Source organism: Peromyscus leucopus, chromosome 11 (genome assembly GCF_004664715.2).
Source record: "Peromyscus leucopus breed LL Stock chromosome 11, UCI_PerLeu_2.1, whole genome shotgun sequence".
Lineage (NCBI taxonomy): Eukaryota > Metazoa > Chordata > Mammalia > Rodentia > Cricetidae > Peromyscus > Peromyscus leucopus.
The window spans coordinates 54,642,740-54,665,219 of record NC_051072.1 but is presented as its reverse complement, the minus strand read 5'-3'; the positions used below and the strand labels follow the sequence as shown (position 1 = coordinate 54,665,219).

Below are 22,480 nucleotides of genomic sequence, written 5' to 3'. Positions count from 1 at the left end.
ATCGCTCTATATAAATAAAACACTGATGGCCAGTGACCAGACAGGAAGTATAGGCGGGACAAGGAGAGAGGAGAATTGGGGAAACAGGAAGGAGAGACACTGCAGCCACCGCCAGGATAAGCAGCATGTAAAGATGCCGGTAAGCCACAAGCAACGTGGCAAGGTATAGATTTACAAAAATGGGTTAATTTAAGATAAAAGAACAGTTAGCAAGAAGCCTGCCATGGCCATACAGTTTATAAGTAATATAAGCATCTGAGTGATTATTTTATACGTGGATTGTGGGACTGCGGGGCTTGGGGAACCTGGAGAGAAGCCCTCCAGCAACAGGGCAGTGTGGTGTTATGTGACTGGTCGGAAGGGGGGGCTGTCAGATCGCCACAAAGCCACCCCTTCCTCCGCTGCGCGCCACACTCTGGTCGCCTGTGTCTTGCACTCCATACTCACTGAGCCTGAGTGGCTGTCTTCAGACTCGGTGCAGGAGTGCTCCTCACAGGAGTGCTCCTCACAGGAGTGCTCCTCACAGGAGTGCTCCTCACAGGAGTGCTCCTCACAGGCAACAGTGTCCCGTCTTTCCACAGTCAAGTACGGGAAAGGCCGAAAACCATTTTCCTCCCACCCGAGCAGTCTGATTGAAATTGACACTCGACAGCCTATGTTCAGTTCCAGGCGGACGTAAGGAAATTTCCTAAGACGCGACTCTGCAGCTGGTCTTCTCTCAGCCGGTGTCGATGAGGACGCAGGGCTGTGGCTTTACACTTCTTGTGTGTTTCGTTTGATTTTAGCATCTTCTGTACCTTGGGCAGTGTTAAGGCACGGTTGGTACTTTCCTGGGGCCCACGCTCTGAGTTTAAACCCAGGAAAACTGCCAAGAAGATGTGACTAAGACAGCGGAGGGTATAGTGGAGGAGGGGGTCACCCTGGGTGTCCCATCGGGACAGCCAACAGTGAGGTGGTTAGGACTCTGTCTCCAGCCTGAGGCGGCATCTGAGTAGTTGTTCAAGGAACTAACCACCACTTCCTCTCCACTTTTATTGCCTCCCAGCAGGAAGTCTGAGCCATGCACTGTGGTGACCAGTGGCCGGCACATGCCACCATCTTCTTACCCTCTTGTCCTGTGGACTGGGAGGCTGTTAGCAGGAAAGGAGACAGGATAAGGATTTCCTTTAGTTATCATGAAAATGGAACCTTCTAGGACACTGTCCTGTTAGGTCTAGCCACAGCACAGGTCCCCAACAGGTGAGAGCTTTCCATGCTGGCCACGGTCTTCAGCTGCTGGCTACATTCATTCTCTCTGCCACTTCTTCCTGGTCTTGCCACAGCCCAACCAGGTACCATGTTAAGGTTCTAGTCAGAAGAAAGCAAGTGGACATTCTCCATTGCCCTTCACAACTCCAAACGTACTGTGACCAAGGGACACTTGCGAGGGCCCGGGGACCCCTGCCACGGCAGCTGCTGTCATCCCGAGGACAGTGGGAACCCAGGGCTATGCCCACACTGGCTCTTGTTGGGAACAGCCAAGTGTGGCACTCACGTGACGGGACCACTACCAGAAGCACCGACTTTCTGGAATTTCTTGGTATAAAGGGCCTTACATAAACCCAGAGAAACGACAATTGGTTTTGTTTTGGCTTTTTTTTTTTTTTTTTTTTTTTTTTTGAGACAGGGTTTCTCTGTGTAACAGTCCTGGCACTCACTCTGTAGACCAGGCTGGCCTCAAACTCAGAGATCTGCCTGCCTCTCTACCTCCCAAGTGCTAGGATTAAAGATGTGCACTACCACACACGGCTGACAATTGGGATTTTAAAAGTTTGTATGTGTGTGTATATGAGAGAGACAGACAGACAAACAGACACAGAGAGAATATGAATGTGTATATGAATGTGTGTATGTTAGGAGTTCCCTGAAGGACCATTGTCTCTCAAGCAGACCTAATTCTTCTGTTTTCATGGCCCTGGCCCCTTTACTGACGATTCTGCTGAGTAAAGGCCCACCAGCCAGGCAGAGCGGGCAGAGCGGTCCCTCCCACTGGCACGCTGAGAGCTCCACTCTGGTCTGGCCACCACCCAGCCAGGCACCGGGCCCCTCTGAGCCAGGCTGGGGGAAGAGGCGGAAGGTGCTGCCGCTGCACACTTCATGTGCTTCCGGTGGATACACCACAGCCCACCTTAAATCACCCTCCCGTGTAGACTCTTCTCGGATCCTATATCCTGCTGAGGCTTTGATAGATTCGAGCCTGACACCCTTCTGTGATAAGGTTTCCTGCCACCTTTATTCATAAATTAAGTCAGTAGCAACCACGAGGCTCGCAAATGGCCTGTAGTGAAGGGAACCACACCTGCACTAAGAAAGGAAAGACATACTTCCTGGCTGGGCTTGGCAGGCTGCAAAGGGGGGCTTTGATGGTATTAAAGGAAAGATATCTTTAAAAAAAAAAAAAAAGATTTGTTATGTGTACAGTGTTCTGCCTGCACGTATGCCTACACACCAGAAGAGGGCAACAGACCTCATTATAGATGGTTGTGAACCACCATGTGGTTGCTGGGAATCAAACCTAAGACCTCTGAAAGAACAGCCAGTGCTCTTAACCTCTGAGTCATCTCTCCAGCCTGGAAAGACATCTTTTTAAACTGTTTTCTTAATAGGATCTCATCAGTCACATTAATACATTTTGTATGCTTTCCAGTGAGTCTGAGCCTAGAACAGGGTACCAAATGCAATGTGCAATTGATGGTTAATCGGAACACTTCAGTCTTCTGTGCGGAAGAGCAGCCCTTGTCTCGGGCCTGCACCTGGAGCCTGCCAGAGCCTTCCAGCACCTGCTAGAAGAGGTGCTGTGAGCCAGCATGGAGACCACAAAAGGTTCAGCAGTGGTGTGTGGCTTCTCGGGGCGGCCACTTAGGACCTGGAGGGAGGACACTGTCCAGATCTCCTCGGTGTCTTGTGGGAGGCTTCCTTAAGTAAACAGTGGGTTTCTTCGGGATTGACTGGGGTTTCTTAGTCGCTTTGGAAGCATTTAAGAACTAGCAAAGTGATGTTAGGTCTCCACCCAGCAAAGCTCTATTCGGATGGAGAATATCCTTTCAGAGGTCTAAACTCTGTCCCTGAGCCAGGATCTTTCTTCTCCCCACATTATTAGAACTACTGAAACAGACCAGTCGGAGGTGACCCTTTCATGAAAGGTGACTGTCCTCCAGCTGTGCTTGTGTTTGTATTTGGAGAGCTGATGGCTTTACCCTGGCATCCAGCTGTTGGTCTCTGTTCCCTTCGTTTAATGTAGACTTTTTTTTTTTTCTAAAATAACGGCTTCATTATAACACTTCATACATGTGTATCACACTTTGGTCACATCCCCCACCACCTCACCTCCGCTCCATTATGTAGCCCTGGCTGTCTTGGAACTCAAGGAGTCACCTACCTTTGCGTCCTGAGTGCTGGAATTAAAGGTGCGTGCCCCGTCTCCTTTTCCCAAACTGTCCCCACCTTATACTTTCATGTCATCGGTGGGTATGTCCAATTTTAATCTAGGTTCCACGTGGGGAAAAATGGGATATTTATATTTATGAATCTGGCTTATTTCACTTTATATAGTCTTCAGTTCAAGCCATTTTCCTGCAAATGACACATTTAATTCTTTATATACATATCACTTTTTGTATCCATTCATCTGATGCCATCCAACCTGGCTACGGTGAATAGTGTCACTGTGAACATGGGAATGCACATATCTGCTGGATGCTGGCCAGAAGGGTGTCACTGGGTCATATGTAGTTGTTTCTGGTTCTTCTGCAAAACTTGCATGTTGATTTCATGTCTATGGTACTTTACACTTCCACCAGAGGATCTCCCCAGCTCTAACCAGCATTTGCTTTCTTAGACAGCCATTCTGAGTTGAGATAGAATCTCAAAGTGTAGTTTTGCATCGCACTGCCCTGGTATCTAAGCGCTGGCCTTTTGTTTACTTTGTGTGTGGAGCACCTGCGCATGCGCAGGCGCGTGCCGAGGTCCGCGAGGACATCGGGGGCCCTGCTCTATCACGCTCTGGTTCAGGGTGTCTCACTGAACCTGGAGCTAGGCTGGCAGCCAGCAAGTCCCAGCGGTGCTCCTGTCTGTCCCGGACAGTGCTGGGGTCCAGGAGCAGCCACGCCTGGCTTTTCACGTGGGTGCTGGCACCCAAGCTGGGGTCTTCATGCCCAGGCAGCGAGCACCTTTACCCACTGCCATCTCTCCGGCCCCTTTTTGAAAATTCATTTGCTTATTTATTGACAACATCATTTGGTATTTAGTCTTTTGAGTACCTTACATTGTGATCTGGGATTGATCTTCTGTCCATTGAATACCAGGCAGAAACGGTCTCCCATCTGCAGGCTGTCCTTTGCTGTGGGAAAGCTTCTTTAATTGCAAGTAATTCTATTAATTCTTGCTGTTGGAGTTCTCAGAGAAGCCTAGACTTGTGCCTGTATCCTGAAGGGTTTCCCCTTCTGGTCTCACGCCTTACATTAAGGTCTCTGATCCACTTTGAAGTAACTTTTGTATGAGGTGAGAGATAGAGATGGACTTTTCATTCTTCCACGTGTGGGTGTCCAGTTTCCACACATTTGTTGATGAGAACAACTTTTCTCTGTGTTTGACACCTTTGTTGAAATTGAGTAGCTGTAGTGTGGGTTGTCTCTGCAAGCTGTAAGTGTTAGTCCAGCCTACAGTGTAACTGGAAATGGGGTGCTGTGGTCCTTCCAGCCTTGCTCTTCCTTTTGTGAGTGCTCTAGCTAGTTGGAGTCATTTGTGCATTCATTTGAATTATAGGATTATTTTTTCTCACTCTGTGAAGAATGCCTTTGGAATCTGAGTGTAATTCAAGCATTTATCAGTTCTGAGAATCTTCTGGTAGAGGTCTTAGGGTGTTGGTATAGGATTGTGTCTTTGCAAACGGGCAGCTGTGATTCTTCCTTCTCTATTTGTACCTCCCCCCATTCTACTGCCTTATTGCTCTGTCTGAGACTCAAGCACAATAGTGAATAAAACTGTAGCAGACCTTTGTCTCGATCCAAACTTAGGAGGTAATTTCCCCATTTACTACGCTTGCTAGAAGCTTGTCACGTGTAGCCTATTCAAAGTGTGTTCGTTCAAGTTTAGCATGAAGGGATGTTAAAATTTGTCAAAGGTCTTTTCCATATCAGTTGAGATGGTGTAGATTTTTGTCCCTGCATCTGATTTATGTATTGTTTACATTTGTTGAACTATCCATGCAGCCCCAGATTAAACCAAGACGACCATGGTCTTGATGCCTTGGATCTGCAGATATGTTGAGAACTTTTACATCTGTGTCCATCAAAGAGTTTGGTCTATGGTTTCATTTCATTCATTGCATGTTCTCATATCTGGTTTTGGAATCAAAGTGATTCTAGCTTTTAAAAATGAAATTGACAATAATCATTCCCTTTGTAATTTACAGAATAGCTTGAAGAACACTTCAAACTATTAGGTATTAATAGTTTGGATTTAGCAAATAGCAATCGTAGTAAATGGGGAAATTACCTCCAAAGTTTGCGGATAGAGATAAAGGTCTGCTACAGTTTTATTCACTATTGTGCTTGAGTCTCAGACAGAGCAATAAGGCAATAGAAATGGGGGAGGCACAAATAGAAAAAGAGGAATTACTGCTGTCCCCGTTTGCAAAGACACAATCCTATACTAACACCCTAAGCCCTCTACCAGAAAATTCTCAGAACTGATAAATGCTTGAATTCCATCCAGATCCAAAGGCATTCTTCAGAGAGAGAGAAAAAAAAATCCTATAATAGTTGAAGGGTTAGTTCACCTGTAAACATCCAGTAGAATTCAGCAGTAAGTTCATACAGTACTGGCTCTTCTTTGTTGGGAGACTATTAGTCTCACTACTCACTAGAGATCTCTTTGCTTATATCCTCTTTGTCCATTTTCTTCTAGATTTTTCAATCTCCTAGTGACCCTTCAATTTCACTGGCAACTGTTTTTTTTTTTTCTTTCAATTTGGCTTAAAGGTTTGTCCGTTTTGTTTTATTAAGAAAGTACTGCTTACAGACTTTAAAAATTATACCCACCTTCTGGGTTGAAGATTAGTGCACTCCTATGATGAAGAATCAGGTTAAGAACTGGAGTCCAGCTCATAGAGGACAGATCTTGACTCAAACCCTACCTTACTCCCAAGTCAGGGCTCCTAGCAAATGAGCTTTTCTGTATCCACTTGAATCCAGACCCTGCTCAGGACTGCTCATCCCCACCCAGCCTTCCATCCACAGTGGACTAGTGTCATGGCCCCATCCACCTGTCCTTTCCAAAGGCCTCTCTCCCAGCTACAACACTGGAGCTCTGTCCTGGGCATAGAATCAGCCAGCCTTCCCTTCCAGCATGGGGCCGTCAGCTGAAATGAAAGGTGCTAATAAAGGTTGGACAGGGAGGTTCTATTAAGTAAAATCAAAGGCCCTGGTGTCCTTGGCGACTTCAGATCCCCTTCATGAGCAGCTTGTACTTGGGAGTGTCCAGGCCTGGGGTGAGGCCAGTGGGCACCAGCTGGGCCCCCACAGCACACAGATGACACCTCCAAGTGAAAATCTTGTACCTAAAGTTGCCTCTCGAGTCCTAGCCTAGGTTAGAGCAGACAGAAACAGTGACCCGTGACCACGCAGCAGTGAGGGACAGAAGGGTGCTGGCCAAGTGGGGGCCAAGCTTGTTGGTCTCCATGCAAGGCACAGTTCACTAAACATCAGACTTTTTTCCCAATAGGCTTGGACAGACCTCTCCCCTTGGCATGAGTTCAAACAACACTTTTAATGGGTGGAGGTTAAGATATAGTCTCCGTTAAGGTTCCTGTCCTTTGTCTATAACCACGCAGAGGCCACAAGGTTCTGGGTGAATTACTTTACACCAGTGGTTGGCAAAGTCTGACAGAAGCCAGATAGTAACTATTTTGTGTTTTGGCGGGCCACATGTTCTAAAGCGACTCCACTCTGTGCCTCCGACACAGTCATGGGAAGTCTGTAAAAAATAAGCATGGCTCTGTTCTAATAAAGCTTTATTTTTAGGTAATTATCGTGGTGTTTTGCTTGTGCGTATGTGCACCACATCACATGCCTGGTACCTATGGAGGTCAGAAGAGGGTGTCCTGTCCTCTGGAACTGGCATTAAGGACAGTAGTGAGCCATTGTGGGGGTGCCGGTAGCTAAACCCAAGTCCTCTGCAAGAGCTCCAAGTGCTCTTAACTGCTGAGCCATCTCTCCAGACCCTAAAGTGTTGTTTATAAAGCCATGTTTGGCTTTAGTAAGTAGCTCCTTATGCAAAGAAACTCACTTTTCTAGAAATCATTGGTAGAGTCACATTCCTACATGTACAAACTGACTGAAATACTTCTAGGCAAGCTCTCTCCTCCCAAGCCACACGGTGGCATTGGATATTCGGGGTCAGGTTTATACACAAACGACACACCACTCTCTACTGCGCAGCGGCTGCCGGCGTGGGGAGCAGGCACTGCAGGCTGTCCAGGCACCGAGGGCCTCATGTGTTCTTCTCTTCTGTCCCTCAGGTCTGTTCCTTCTCCTCGGCCTGATTCTCTACCCCGCGGGCTGGGGCTGCCAGAAAGCCATAGACTGTGGCCGGCATGCATCCCCCTACAAACCTGGAGACTGCTCCCTGGGTTGGGCCTTCTACACCGCCACTGGAGGCACGGTCCTCACGTTCATCTGCGCCGTCTTCTCCGCACAAGCAGAAATCGCCACCTCCAGTGACAAAGTACAGGAGGAAATCGAAGAGGGGAAGAACCTGATCTGCCTCCTTTAGTCCGGAAGACAAGAATGCCGTTACCTTTCTTTATGACTTGTGACACAGTGAAGAGCCAGTCTTGACCTACCAGAGCCACATTCCACAGCCCCAGGCCTTCGTGGGACCCGTGAGGAGCATCACCCACCAAGCAGAGTTCTTGGACCTGCAGGCTACAGTGCAAATGACCAGAGCAGACAAAGACATGGTTTAGCCCCTGACTGTGGAGTTCTGACACACTCTGTACCCCCAGGGCTCAATGAAGGATGGTGTTCTGACCCAGCAAGGCAGGCAGCAATCTGCAGCCGCGGAGGAGAGGCCAGCCAGCCTCAGGGTGCTTTGAGGCAGGTCTCTAGCCCACAGCTATGTGTCTGTGAACATCTCGGAATGCGGGCTGCAGGTGGGGTGGTAGTTTTCTTCCTAGTTCCTTCAAGTTGTTTCAGCTGGAGACTGGAAGGAAGATTACAGACTTACTGATGACGGGTTGTATGCCAAAGGTCACAGCAAGATACCGGGTTTTGCTTAGCAGAGCAGAGGGCTCATCGGGGGCAGTGTAGAATCCTGCTGTGGAACCACTCAAGCTTGAGTTCCAGGGCAAGAGGCATCAATGGAACTATCCTCAGGATTTGAGTGAAGACAGACAATCATCCCCTGGCAGTCGGGCAGATGCCTTCCTGCTCCCCGCAGCCAGCCTGGTTCCTAAGCTGTCTCCTGTAGTTAGTTTGCTCCTGGGGCTGGGGTTGTGCTTGGCCGCCCAGGGGAACCTCGGTGTTCCCTCCTTCCGGGATGGCAGCCTCCAGACCAGCTGTAGCGGTACACAGATGTTCACAGATGTTCACGGGGTGACCTTTCTGTTGGGCGGCTGCTGGAGAGTCAGCGGGTCCCAGTCCCATTGGCATTCTTCACAGAGCAGCGGGAGCTAAGCCCTGGCAGCTTCCATAGCTTTTGGTGTTGATCCTGAGAGCAGATTGGGTGACGCCGAACCACTGCCACAGCCGACTTACATCCAATCCCATCCCCAGGGAGGCACAGAATAAGAAAAGCAAACGCAGGGCAGGACCAAGCTCAGCACACCTGCCTAAGTATACTTACAAACCCCACCAAATACCACTACTAAAAAGGACTCAGGGCTTTGAACCCAGTTTCCATAAATTATCCATGTAACCAAAGCAGCCAGAAATACCAGAGCCTGGCAGTATATAATAAACCTTGCAGATAGGGACCTCTGTAGCAGTGTACGTGGAGTGCAGGGTCCATCTGGTTTTAGAGCTATGTTCCACTAAGGGCTTTGTCTTAAAAGGTGATTAGTTAAGCACCTCCTACTGGCAAGTGTTTGCTAAGTCCAACCAGGTACACACCCTGCTTCAGAGTTTACAAGCTTGCCCCGTGAATCACCCAAAGCTGTGTCAGTTTAGAACCCAGCCTTGGTTCAGAGCAACTGCCTTACACAGAGATGGGCTAGGCCCAATGGGGTCTAACTACAGTTTGTTTGCCCTTTGGCCTACACCAGAAACCATCTTATCTCCCAGGAAGAGAAAGGTTAGGGAAGAAGGGTGTTGAATCAGTTCTTAAATTCAGTTTTGAACCAGTGTTCAAAATAAGCAAGGTCGAGATCCTGTGACTTCTTTAGAAGAGAGAAGGGGGAGGCCCCTAAGCAACCCTAGGAAGACTCAGGAAACAGGAACAGATCACTAAGTGCATGGGCCGTCCAGCATGTGGAAAAGGCTCTCGTCCTTCACTGTGTATTTACCATATCCTAACCAAGTCCTTCTGCCTGCACAGTAACGTGTTTCCAACCTGGGCAATACTTGGCATGCAACATAGTTTTGTTCATAGGAAAACTGACAAGAATACTTTTGTTTTCCTTGAACCAGATTCATTTTTAGGCATTTTTTTTTTCATACAATCTTAGCTCGTTCTTCACCAACTAGTCCTAAGCTGGGGACCCTGTTCTTTGGGTAAGGTGGCAGTGGACTAGTTCAGCCTGCTAACAGTCACACATGAAAACGTGACCTCTCTGCCAGATTACTTAACAGTGTTTTTTTTTTTGTTTTTGTTTTTTACTAATTTAAACATTAGAGAAGATCTCCCCTCCCCCAAAAAGGGGCACAAATGAAAACTACCTAAGTGTTGACTTAGTGGAACAGAGAGAGAGGGAAGGGGAGTTCGACATTTGAGACCTTCAAACCAACCTACAGACTTGTGCAGGGAAGAAGGGACCATCCACAATCACGCTAGTGGAAAAGGAAACTTTTCTTATGCCTCGTCAAACCCACCTGTTGGCCTATACCCATTTTTCTAGCAATAGGACCATCACTACTACAGGAAAAGTCTTACTTTGACTGCAGAAATACTTGGAGTCTGTGGATTCTTTAAACCTGTGTGGTAATTCAACAACATTACATGAACTGTGGAAGGGTTTCTGTAGAGTTCTGAAGCATCTGTGGTGTAATCAGTGGTCTTTGTTAAACATGTATTCTGTAAAGTGCCATAGTCTTTATGTGTAGCATATTTAAATATATATCCCACATACACAAGTTTGTCTGAAAGATGTGCAATAACAAAGGTGTATGTATGTTTTGTTTGGGGAAACTGGACACGCTTCAAAACAAGGATGTTTCTGTTTTGCAAAGGAGAGTTAGACATATTTGCCTTCATGGCTAGTCATTAGTCCATAACAATTTTAATGCTACACAAACCTTATGTGAAGAAAAGACTGGTATAAAGTCAGTTTTCCTGGGTCTAAATGGAAGTGATCACTATTATTTATGGGAGACTCAATCCAGCGGGCCAGGCCCAGTCAATGCTAGTCTTTCGTGTGAAATGTGAAGCTGCCATGTTGCCTTTTCTCTTAGCCTGATAACTAGTAGCTGGTAGAGACTGAAGAGCTATTCTTCAGGAGCTTTTGCAGACTGTGTTAACGCTAGGCCACTGTACTAAGGGCTGGTCTCCCACTTTCTTAGCCATAAGAGTCTGGCTTAGGACAGACCGTTCTGTGCAATAATGTGTGGCTGCTGGGAATCCCGGGCCTGCATTTGTGTTTAGGGGAGCAAAGACTCCCAAGGCCAAAGGAATTCAAGGGATGAGTGGGACTTCTGAGGCCGTGGGGAGCCTCCTTCGACAGCCGAGGGGTTCCTGCGCTGCTGTGAAGGACCCCGGCGCCACTCGATGTTCAGTAGCCATTTGAGCCAAATACAGAGCTGTACTTCGAGCTGATGGACTCGACTGGAGCCTTCCTATGTGTGGTCGGCCTGTTATACTGTAAACCAATGCACTGTGTGTCTGGCATTGGTTAGCATTCTGTACATAGGATTTTCACAGTGTGCTCCCTCTCTGCTTGAGATCTGAATTAAATCAGATTTTGCAAACTCAATTCTTTCAAGTTTGACTATGTTGGCTTTAATGCAGTGCACATAACTGGATGAAAAATACCAATCAGACAAAATGTAAAGACTACCTTATTGTAACACTGACATCAGGAAAAATATCCAGGCATTTTCTCCTGCTGATTCTTAACTTATCCCCATCATGGGTTGCCTTTAATTTCTTACTTGGAGAAGTACCAACACAATTATAGGCATCTTAACTTTAAAGTAAAGCTGTGAGACAGCAAAGTGCTTTAGAGCATTTGCTAACCAAAGGGTATGTCCTCTCCTCTCAAAAAAATGCTCAAAAGAAAAGCCAGTCCTATGGAGCCTTTTACACCCACAGTCCCTAGAGGGGACCCTGACCAAGAAGTCAGAACACTGGGGCTTTTCATCTATAAACACCATTTCCATAAACTCGTTCAGTGCTGCACCTTCCCGGGAGCACTATCAGGATGAGGCGGAGCGGCTGTCCCCTACCTAGCTGCTGATGGCCGGAGGGCACGTGCATGCTTTGGTGCTGACCAGAAATGACCATCACCAGGTTTCCAACTGAAATCAGATAAAAGTTAGGGCCCAACCACTGGAGGAAAGGGTTTTAGAGACAATTCAACTGGAGCTTTTCTGGTGCTTTCCAGGCATTACTATATTGTTCTCAAATCTGTAGAAAAAGCACCAGGACTTCAGTTTGAGCAGAGGCTAGGACGTGGTCTCATGTGCTTGCCATCCTCAGTCTGTGTATGGGGTGTGTGTGCGTGTTCCTCAGTCTGTGTATGGGGTATGTGTATGTGTGATCCTTAGTCTGCATATGGTGTATGTGTGTGTGTGTCCCTCAGTCTGCATCTGGGGTGTGTGTGTGTGTGTGTGTGATCACATGCCGAGGCCAGTGAAGGACACTGGGTATCTCTCTCTAGCACTCTCTATCTTTATTTAGGTTTCAGGTAGGCTGGCTGGCTGGGAGCTCCAGGATCTGCCTGTCTCCACCCCGTAACACAGGTGAGAAGCAGTTGTGCCCCGTTTTCATATGGGATTCAAACAGAGGCCCTCGTTGCGAGCCTTCTCACCAAGCCCAGACTTTAGTTTTTACAGGGAAGTGTTGCCACTAGATGTCCTGGAAAACACAGTCAACTTCTTTGGTAGAGCCCATAAGGTCTTCTTTACCCTGGGCGTTCCCCTGTGTGGACACTGTTTCAAACACCCCCGCTCCTTCGGGACATTCAGCATGAATGAAGAGCACAGCAGCAAACAGGGCCGCCCCAGAGAGCAAGGACAGGACCCGTCTCAGCAGCTCAGTCATTTGGTGAGGCTGTCTCCTCTGCCCGTCTTCTTCCTTACAGCTTCCTCCTCCGCCTAAAGACTTCTCCAGAATCTCAAGACATGAGTTGCTAATTTTGCTTAGGTGTATGCAAAGGATACAGATAAAAGTACAAATACAGAAAGTAGGAAAATTCAACCCACGTGGAAAGGCGAATCAATCAAAATAACAAACATTCAGCCATTGGCAGCTTCTTCGATTTGATAGTCAAACTTCCGAAAAGAGCCAGCATCTTCCGGCAGGCAGTCCCTGAAGTGCCGCTATTTGGAAGAAACCTCCACTTTACTCATTTCTTACAGAAAAGTAGGGCCGAATTACAGCAGTTAGGAGAAAGGCATTGGGGTGAGTTCCGGGCATGAAAGGGAAGAGCGGACAGCAGGAGACAGAGAGGAGTCTGGGTAACTGCAGGTATTTAGTGTGGACTCTGGGTGAGGAATGACGCAGCCACCAAGACAGAGAGGCCAGAAGAGTCAGGGACAAAGGCTGTCACTGGCAGCCACTTGTATGCAGCCGGGAACAGACCCAGCAAAAGACAAGGCCAGAGACGGAGGCTGGGAATCCAAGGGCACGTGGAGAAAAGAGAGCTAGCTTTGATGAGTGAGCACATTCTGTGCTCGGCACTTCGTATGAGTCGTCAGAGCCTTTTTATAGATAAGTACCTGCCACTGATGTAACTTTAGTGAAGTTCTTTGCCAGGGTTAGAAAGCTAGGAAGTGGCAAAACCACACCAAATGTCTGTGCTGCGCTTCCTTCCTGATGAGGGAAGGGTAGCTGAGTGCACTGCCTCGCTGTGCCGACAGGAGTGACATCAGCCGTACCTCCACAAGGGTCGCATCTGCTCCCTCCTCCCTCTCAGGAACCTAGCCAATCTTCACATTTGAAGATGACATCTTATATTTTAATTTACTAATCATAATTCAGCTCAATCCTGAAAACATGTCAGCAACTCCTCAGACCCATGACGGTGGCAAAACTAACAGCGGGCTTGGACTGCTTCGTCCTATCTTAGTGACAGAAGGCCTAAGTCACAGGTCATCTCAGGGCCAAGGAAAGAAACCCTTAGCATCACATCAGCAGAAGTAACCTAAGGTGTAAGGATTTGTCCTCAGCTTTCTCCAAACACCAATGCCCAAGACCACTTACCCCACCACGCTGCTAAGAACAGGAAGCAGGAGTTTTCCTGCTCACTGAAGTGGGAGCTTGGTCAAGGGATGTCAAAAACGGTGTAACTTTTTTGTCTTGGGTAATGATCCCTTTCCTAACATCCACTGTTTCTAAAGATTACCAGAAATTACCAGAAATGTGGAGGGGTGAGAGGGAACTCCGCCTGGGGAGAAGTTAGAGGACCTGGAGTCTGCCCTGCCTCAGACATTCACTTCTTTACTCACAGCTGCCCTGTGGCGATTTCCTAATCCGCTACAGAAATGGTGACAGTCAGCAATCACGTCATAGACTTGGTGCAAGGATTAAGGAATTTACAGAAAGCACTTAGTGTGATCTCTTCTAAGTCCTCAACACAGAAAGAAAACCAAGAGAATCCTGTCTTTCCAAACAAATACTTGGAGTTTATTTTGTTTCGTTTACCTTTTTTGGACAGGGTCTCTGTGTAGCCTTTGATGTTCTGGAACTTGCTATGTAGACCAGGCTGGCCTTGAACTCACAGAGATCCTCCTGCCTCTGCTTCTTCAGTGCTGGGATTTTAGAAGTCACACTGTGTGAAGGGCAGTATAACCTGTTGTCAAAAATGATCACATTTTATTATTACTATAGAATTAGATTGAAGCCAATGTTTCTTTTTTTTTTTTTTAATTTCTCTGTGTAGCCTGATTGTCATGGAATTTTCTCTGTAGACCAGGCTGGCCTTGAACTCAGAGATCCACCTGCCTCTGCTGTGTGCTGCCTTCTGAGTGCTGGGATAATGGGATTAAATGCATGAACCACCACTGCTCCAGTGAGGCGACTGCTTCTTTGCATCTTGTTTTAATAGAGCACTCAGCTAATCATCTTTATCTTACAGCCCAGTAGTGGGAGTGTCCTCTGTGGATGCAGAATATACTGTTATTCTTAAATAGAGAAATACTACCACCACCAACAACAAATTGGGTGAGCAAGTCCACAGGCCTGGTAAACCAGAATGCTTAAACAACAGACCTCTTGGTTACTTACCCAATCCTATGGCAATAAAAGATCTTTGGAAAAGGAAAACCAAGTGTTGGCTAGGACTCCAACTGATGGAAGTATAAACTGATAAATTCTTTCTGGAGAGCCATTTGGCAATTAACATCATTTTTTAAAAAACACATACAGCTTTCAACTCCGCCATTTTTCCTAAGAACAAAAACTTGAGCCTCAAGATTTAGCAACAACATATTTGTTGACAAATGATTTCTAATAAAAAAAACCCTCTTGCCGGGCGTTGGTGGCGCACGCCTTTAATCCCAGCACTCGGGAGGCAGAGGCAGGCGGATCTCTGTGAGTTCGAGGCCAGCCTGGGCTACCAAGTGAGCTCCAGGAAAGGCGCAAAGCTACACAGAGAAACCCTGTCTCGAAAAACCAAAAAAATAAAAATAAAAATAAAAAAAAATAAATAAAAAAAACCCTCTAAATCAGAATCTAAGACTATAACAAGATTTGATGATAGTTACATGTATTCAGGAATATAAAAAGGCATGTATTGTATATTTATATAGTAACTGAAAAAAGGCAACAAACCATTATGTGAGTTAAGATTCTTTGGTTCAGAGTGAAAGGAAAATAATTCAAGATAGGTCGGGGGAAATGAAAATAAGAATATGATGAATGGCATGAGCCAAGACAAGCGGAGAGGCCTCTTAACTGAAATGAAAGCTCTGGAGGTCTGTCCCCAGTCCACACACCTAGCCTCCGAGTGCTCCATCATCTCACTAACATCAGCTCTGCTGGCTGCTGGGTCCTTCTCCATGGCACAGCATGGCCCCCCATACATTCAGTTCTAATACATCCACATCAAGAATAAAGGTGTGATGGTGGACTCACCGCGGTGCATACGCACACACACCCTACTTGACACAGTACCGATGTGGTCTTCGGGGACCCAAAGGAGTGGGGCTTGCTACAGGAAGAGAAACAGCCATGAAGGGTGGTGCAGGGCCCAGCTACAGGATGTGCAGAGCGATTTCAACTGCCTGGTTTTAGGAAGAAACTTATTTTCCTAGAAATTTTAATAGAAAAAAATACATGCCAGACCGTAAAAAAGAGTTATCTATATGAATAAAACTGAGACATTTTCATTATCTTCTTTTGCTCATATTGTCTGTAACTTACACTGAAATGTGTAATAAACTTTAAATGTTACTTTTATAATTATTGGGTCAGTATGTTGTAATACTGAATGAGGGGAAAATAGAATTTTGAGATGTGTATTCATTACACTGCTTAAAATATATGACATACACACAGAAAAAGAATGGAAGGAAGCACAACAAAACGCTAGGTGATGAAAGTGAGGGCGCATGTGTCTCCCCGTTTATCTTGTTTTCCATTTTCCAAACGTTCTAAAGCCAGGATGCATGTATGGCTCTCGCACTAGGGAAATGACGTTTAGGATGTGTGTGCCTGCACGGTCCGGTCTCTGTGAAGGAGGCTGGGATACTGCAGGGAAAAGCACTGTGATGGAATAAGGGGCAATGTTTTTAGTTGCTTTTCTCTGGGACCCAGACACCTGGATCCAACGCTTGGCAATAACAATGACTTCGACCGTCATTTTGAGTCACAGCCCACAAAAAAATAACAATTAAGGAGGAATCCCAGGATTATATTCAAATAAGTAGGGCTCAAAAAAATAAAACCTGCATGGAAGGACATGGGGGGGGGGGAGCTGTTTTAACGTAGAGGATAATCCTCAGAATGACCTTATAGAAGAAATATGTATTACTAGTATTAAAAGAAAATGAACTCTTTTCCGACTCTCCGGGTGGAGGGATGACATAGATTTTAGCATGCGGAATCTTTCACTACACCAGGAAGTCATGGCAAGCCCAGAAATATTGAGCTAAAAAGAAAAGCACAACTTGGAGAAGCACAAGCTATAACACTCTCTGCATGGCCCCTGGTGCTCCCACATTCCCATCTGAAACATCAACCACTCTAGTGGAAACTCTGCAGGGTGGGCGGAGGCTCTGTCCTACCCCAGCCACAGAGCTACTGGTGAATACAAAGTCCACGGACGGGGAGAACACTAGAGAAGAGCCATCCCTATTTTCCAAGAATCTGCAGATTGGTGATCTGTGCCTATCCCAGCACGAGGCAAGATCTGTGGTACTGCCTGGCATAGACTGCTTTCACAGAAGGCCTCTAGTTCCCTAGACAGTGAAAAACTCTGAAGTGAGGTTTTAAAATCCACCAACGCAACAGTCGTATTGTTTTATAAAGTGTACCCAAAACTTCTTATAGAACTATTTTAATTTTTCCTAATCATGGAAGTACAATTTACTAGTCTAATAAAGAATATTTGTTAAAAAAATTTATATGCTAACCTAAAAATGAATAAAAAGCATTGTAAAGCAGATCCAATATTTTAAAACATACTATTCTACTATAATTTATAATATGATGTTTGAAAAAGCTACCAAGGTAAGGTCTGACTCACCTGAGCCAACCTTAGTCATTTTAAATTAAACACCCACTCATCTCCAAAGGGCTCATGGAATCACTTGGGATTGCAGGTCCCTGTAAGGATTTTTCCTTAAGGGAAAATGGAATGGAACACAGAAAAAGTGGGTCCCAAATGAGGTAAACTTTGACATAAGCACAGATGTGATTAAGAAGACAGAATCAGACATTACTATCAGTGTTTTAGAATGGGACACAGTGGGTACAGAGCAGTCCCCATAACGGATTTGCAGGGACTCTTATGATGTATTGCATGGGGGACCCCGAGGGTATCTCGTGTGTGTAGGGAAACATTGCTGGCATGCTGGGCAGATGCAGGGCAGGCTGGTGGGTGACCCACACCATGTGGGCATGGCGGCGGGGCTGCAGTGGACAATCATTCATAACCAAGACGCTGTATCTGCGCACGCTCAGAAATAGTTTATTATAATAGAGAGGAAGAGGAAGATAGGAAGAAGGGGAGAAGAGAGAGGAAGAGAAAGGAAGGGGGGGGTTGAGGGTGGGAGGAAGAGAGAGGAGAAGGGGAGGGGCCTTCCCCCAAATGAGGCTTTTACATCAGGAGCAGGGCGGCGCCAAGGTCAGAATATTAACACTAACAACCACTGAAATTCCCATGAAGTATAAACCACCTCCACACTGTGTTTCTAGTAAATGAGTTACTAGTAAACTGTGAAAATCCAAACTTACTTTTTAAAATGAAAAATGGAAAATAGCGTTTCTTATTTTAATTCAATGTATATTTCTCAAAATAAGATGCGCTGTGAACATGACTTTAGGTTAAACGTTACATCATCTTTAGTTTCCAGGTGAGAAATCCAGCACACAAAATAGAAGATCCATCCATCACAGAACAGCAGCAGTAAGCGTGGTCAGGGAACAGAGCACAGGGTTAGAAGATCAATACAGTCCTGGTACAGAGGCGCCCCTCTGAACCCATGAAGACAATCCTAGGCCAAAAAGCTAAAGGACTTCTAGGTGATCTTGCCTACCTCAAAACAGTCATCATATTTAATGTAGTAAAGCTCACATTCAACAACCTATAGAGGTCTAATGCAATGGAGAAATTGCCAATGTGTATTGGGGAGGACTTTAAATCTTTTATACTGTGTTTAGCACATAATAAAATGGTGCAAAGATTGTTTTTAAAAATCAAATGTGAGGGTGCTTGATAGCTAGCTCAGCAGTTATGAGCAGTAGCTCATAACTTCCAGAGGACCCAGGTTCAATTCCCAGCACCCACACGGCAGTTCACATGGGGTTTGCTTTAGACCTGAGACAATTCCTCTTCCTCCTCCTCAGTAACTCCAGTTCCAAGGATCCGACACCCTCATACAGACATGCGTGCAGGCAGAATACCAATGCACATGATAAAAATAAAATAAATTACTTTAAAAGAAACAAATGTGAAATATCTATATCAAAGCTACAAGTATAATTTCTGCCTCTCAACTGCTAATACAGTGTTTAAAATTATGCAAACAAACATCCAGTAAACATTATTTTATTTTATGACACTCTGCATTAATACAATAAATATACAAAACTTCCAAACCACTGAAAACATGCAACATGAGAGGGACACACGGAGGGTATTTACACAGAACCGTGACATTCGCCATGAGGGCAGCGCAGCATAACACACCAACAAAATACACAAACATCCCTAGAGAAAGAAACCAAGCCCCAAATCACAAATCACCAAGCAATGATTTTCCAGTGTTCAGACCCTAGTTTTAAATAAAATAGCCACCATTTAAAATCAAAAGCGGAAAACTGACATGGATGCCTGTTCCACATGAAGTCACTTCATGGCTGTGGCGCCAGGTAACATTGGGATTCAACAGGAAACACTAACCATCTTTTACCAAAGGAAACTGCACTGCACTACTGGCCGGCTGTTGAGAGAACAGTGAGCCAGGAATTTCAAGACGCTTTCAACACTTGACCTAGCCGCGGCAACGCCGTCATTCTGATGCGCCTTTGTGTTTTCAAACAACATAATCTCTTTCAGACTTGTATGAACCCAAACAACTGGATTGAACAGCTGCATTTTCCTCTTCATACACAAAAACATAATGTGCTGTAACTATTCTTTGCCATTTAATAATGCCACATCTGGGGACCTCTACAGAATGGAGAGGGAATGTTCCCATTTTTGAAGGAAAGTATTTTTTAAATCTCTGATGTATCCTTTATTTGCACTTCAAAGACAAATAAGCATGAGTTTGAAATATAAGTACATGGTATATATGTGTACTTTTATAGTCTTAGTGATTTCAGTGCCTATAAAATCCATCCTTGATAAAGCACAAGCTCCACCGGGCCTCACTGAGACCTCAGGCTCTCAACTCCAATTGAGCTGGGTAAGAATGAAGGGAGATAACACTAATCAGAAGTGTTCGTAAAAACAACTTCAAATTCATATTCGGAATCCTACTTCCTTCTAAGGAAAAGAAGTATCTTCAGTAGTCAGTGAATTCCCAGTATCCCACAGACCTTCTTCATGTGGACATGTGGGCCAGTATCCCACAGACCTTCTTCATAAAGTCCAAGAACCATGCCCCAGCCTAGCACGTAACTCCCTGACTCCAGATTTAGGGAAAGAATAAAGTATCTCAACCATTTAAGCCATTTTTTAAAGATACCCTGTCTCGGCGGCCATCCTTGCTTAAAATCAACTTGGATAAATCACAATGTGTTATTCTGTAGTCTAAAACTAGTAAGACTTTCAAAATAAAAGAGTCTGACTTACAAATGTTCTTGAGACATTTAATCATTATTAAAAATGATTAAAAGTCTGAACCCACATCGGCCTGTGCTGCATAGTAACTATGCCAATATGATTATATTAATAATGAACACATTTAACTGTACTTGTACTTTCTTGCTTGGTGCGATGTTTTACATGTATTTAGTTTGTCTCAAAAAGTAAACGACAGGGACATTAAAAAATCAAGTATATTAGAAGTGCTAGGGTCTTTTATTTTTAATGCAACTAAAAGTGAGAGGCTAAAAGAGAAATCCCTTAAATACTGTATGTTCTTTTTATTCAAGGGTTAGGCTAGCCTTTAATACCTGTGCCAAAATAACACTCTCTCTCTCTCTCTCTCTCTCTCTCTCTCTCTCTCTCTCTCTCTCTCTCTCTCACACACACACACACACACACACACACACACAGCTGCCAAATACAATCCCAGTTCAATTAAAAAGATTAGCCAGAAGAATATACCAAAGTTTCCATACAGTAAAATTTTACTATATGAATACTGAAAATGAAGAGGGCAGAAAAGAATTATCACTATATTCTATTGCATCAATTCACTACCTTCTCTTTTGGATAATGCACTGCACATTATATTAAAGTCTTTATACTCCAGTAAATTTTTTACTTAAAAGAAACTATTACAGAAAATGATTTCTGATTCTATAAAGAGCCCCAGCTCCTACCACTATAAGCAGTACAGAACCCAAAATACTAATTCGTTTCACTTAAGAGACATGGTACCCATGCAAGATACAAGATTGTTATCAAAATATTAACTAGTCTAAAAATAAAATAAAAGAAGATAAAATATACATTATCTACTACAAAGCACACAGGCTCTTCACTGGTGACCGAACCTCATAGAAAGCAAGCCCATTTAAAAACACTCAAATCTTTGCTGGCCTCATTCCTGCAATATTAATAGAGAAAAAAAAAAAAAAAGAAACAAACGTGGTCTCATTTCCAATGTATAATCCTTATCTCTACTGACACTTCGAGGAACTACTGTGGTTAGTATCGGGTGCTTTTTAAATCTTAAGTCACATACTCATTTCAGTGTGTCACCACTGAAATAATCTGAGGAACACCATCCCCCAAAAATATGGAGAATATTTATTTAGCAGATAATAGTTTTCTTCTGTGAGGGGCGTGGAAATATTTAGAAACTATTAGGCAAAGTAATAAGACGAGGAAGTTTCTCTGGTTTTAGACCATGCACATGTGAATAGGAAATACCCATGCTGTGTGTACTGTGTGTTTCCAACATAAAAATATCTGTAGAATACAGTAACCGGAGAAAAAATACAGTCAAAAGGTAACAGTGCGCTGCTGCGAGGCTCTCTACATCTGGTTACCCTTGAAGGCATTCTGCGCTGCACTGGTTGCTGCAGTTGAAGCTGCATTTGCAGCCGCAGTCTGGACAGTCTTGTTGGACATCACTCCCGTTGCAAACTCTTGCTGGGCCTTCTCAAAGCTAGCACCTGTTGTGCGATACAGTCCATGGACCTGCAGAGGCAGACATCAATGCGAGAGGTAAGCAGTAATCTATGCGTGTCCTGCCTGCCAGCTGAAGTTAATCCCACATCTCGTACAGTGTGAAGACCAGATGGAGGGCAGAGGGGAAATGGGAGAAGAAAAAGAAAACCATGTAATCAGCAAGAGAGATGAACAGAGTGGGATTAACAGCAGCGTAGTGCTTTCAAAGAGAGTAACGGCCACCTTTGCTATAACTAGACTACCCTTTATATACAAGAGAATATCTTCACAAAGCATCTGCTTTAAAATGCCAAGTTAACGACTTAGTGGGACTTATGCATCGCCATTCTGAATCAAATGCTTCCAACTCCACACTCCCCACAAATGAAAAGAACATCTGAAGATAAGACATTTCAGTATGTTTTAAAAATTAAAGCACTTAGATAAAGCTTATTTTTTTTACATAAACTTGGTTTTTAAAGTAAAATAACTTCAAAATTCTTTTGAAATGCATAAAGTCCTTAGTAACTAGCATATTAATGTGGACATGAATATTTATGAACAAGTTCCCAAATTCCATAGAAAAGATAATGGGAAACAGGTTCCCAAATGAATACAAATTGTTTACTATCTGTTGCTTCAACATTAAGTAATTCCAATTAATTCAGAAGTTAAGGAAAGGGCAGTGTCTGGAGGTTCTGATGGCTTTCTGCCGTTCATAGCTTGCTTATCGGACTCCTTCAGAACATCTACCACTGTAGCCCTGAAACGCGACCCAGAGCTTTCTAATAGTTCACTGTGGAAACAGAACATTTAACACAATTACAAACTATTGATAGGGCCAGGCAGTGGTGGTGCACACCTTTGATCCCTGCACTCCAGAGGTCTCAGAGGCAAGCAGATCCCTGAGTTCGGGGCCAGCCTGGTCTACAGAGTGAGTTCTAGGGCAGCCAAGACTACACAGAGAAACTGTCTCAAAAATACCAAAGAAGAAGAAGAAGAAGAGGAGGAGGAAAAGAAGGGGGAGGGGGAGGAGGAAGAAAAAAAGAAGGAGGAAAAGAAGAAGGAGGAGGAGGAAAAGAAGGAGGAGGAGGAACAGAAGGAGGAAGAGGAAGAGAA

At 44.8% G+C, this 22,480-nt stretch overlaps 2 protein-coding genes across 4 annotated transcripts in view; one reads left to right on the top strand and one right to left on the bottom strand.

The window, feature by feature from the left end:
- Positions 1-11,164, top strand: part of Lhfpl2 (LHFPL tetraspan subfamily member 2) — a 155,130-nt gene extending 143,966 nt beyond the window's left edge. For both annotated transcript variants that reach the window (XM_028871647.2, XM_028871648.2), the window contains exon 4: positions 7,559-11,164. In XM_028871647.2, the coding sequence (XP_028727480.1) occupies positions 7,559-7,812 (254 nt within the window). In that variant the 3' untranslated portion in view covers positions 7,813-11,164. The remainder of the gene's footprint in view (positions 1-7,558) is intronic.
- Positions 11,165-18,606: 7,442 nt separating this feature from the next.
- The window catches only part of Scamp1 (secretory carrier membrane protein 1), a 93,705-nt gene continuing 89,831 nt past the window's right edge, over positions 18,607-22,480 (bottom strand). The window contains exon 9 of one of the 2 annotated variants that reach the window (XM_028871652.2): positions 18,607-21,391. In XM_028871652.2, coding sequence (XP_028727485.1) covers positions 21,227-21,391 — 165 coding nt within the window. In that variant the 3' untranslated portion in view covers positions 18,607-21,226. The remainder of the gene's footprint in view (positions 21,392-22,480) is intronic. The other variant, XM_028871653.2, reaches the window with a different exon arrangement.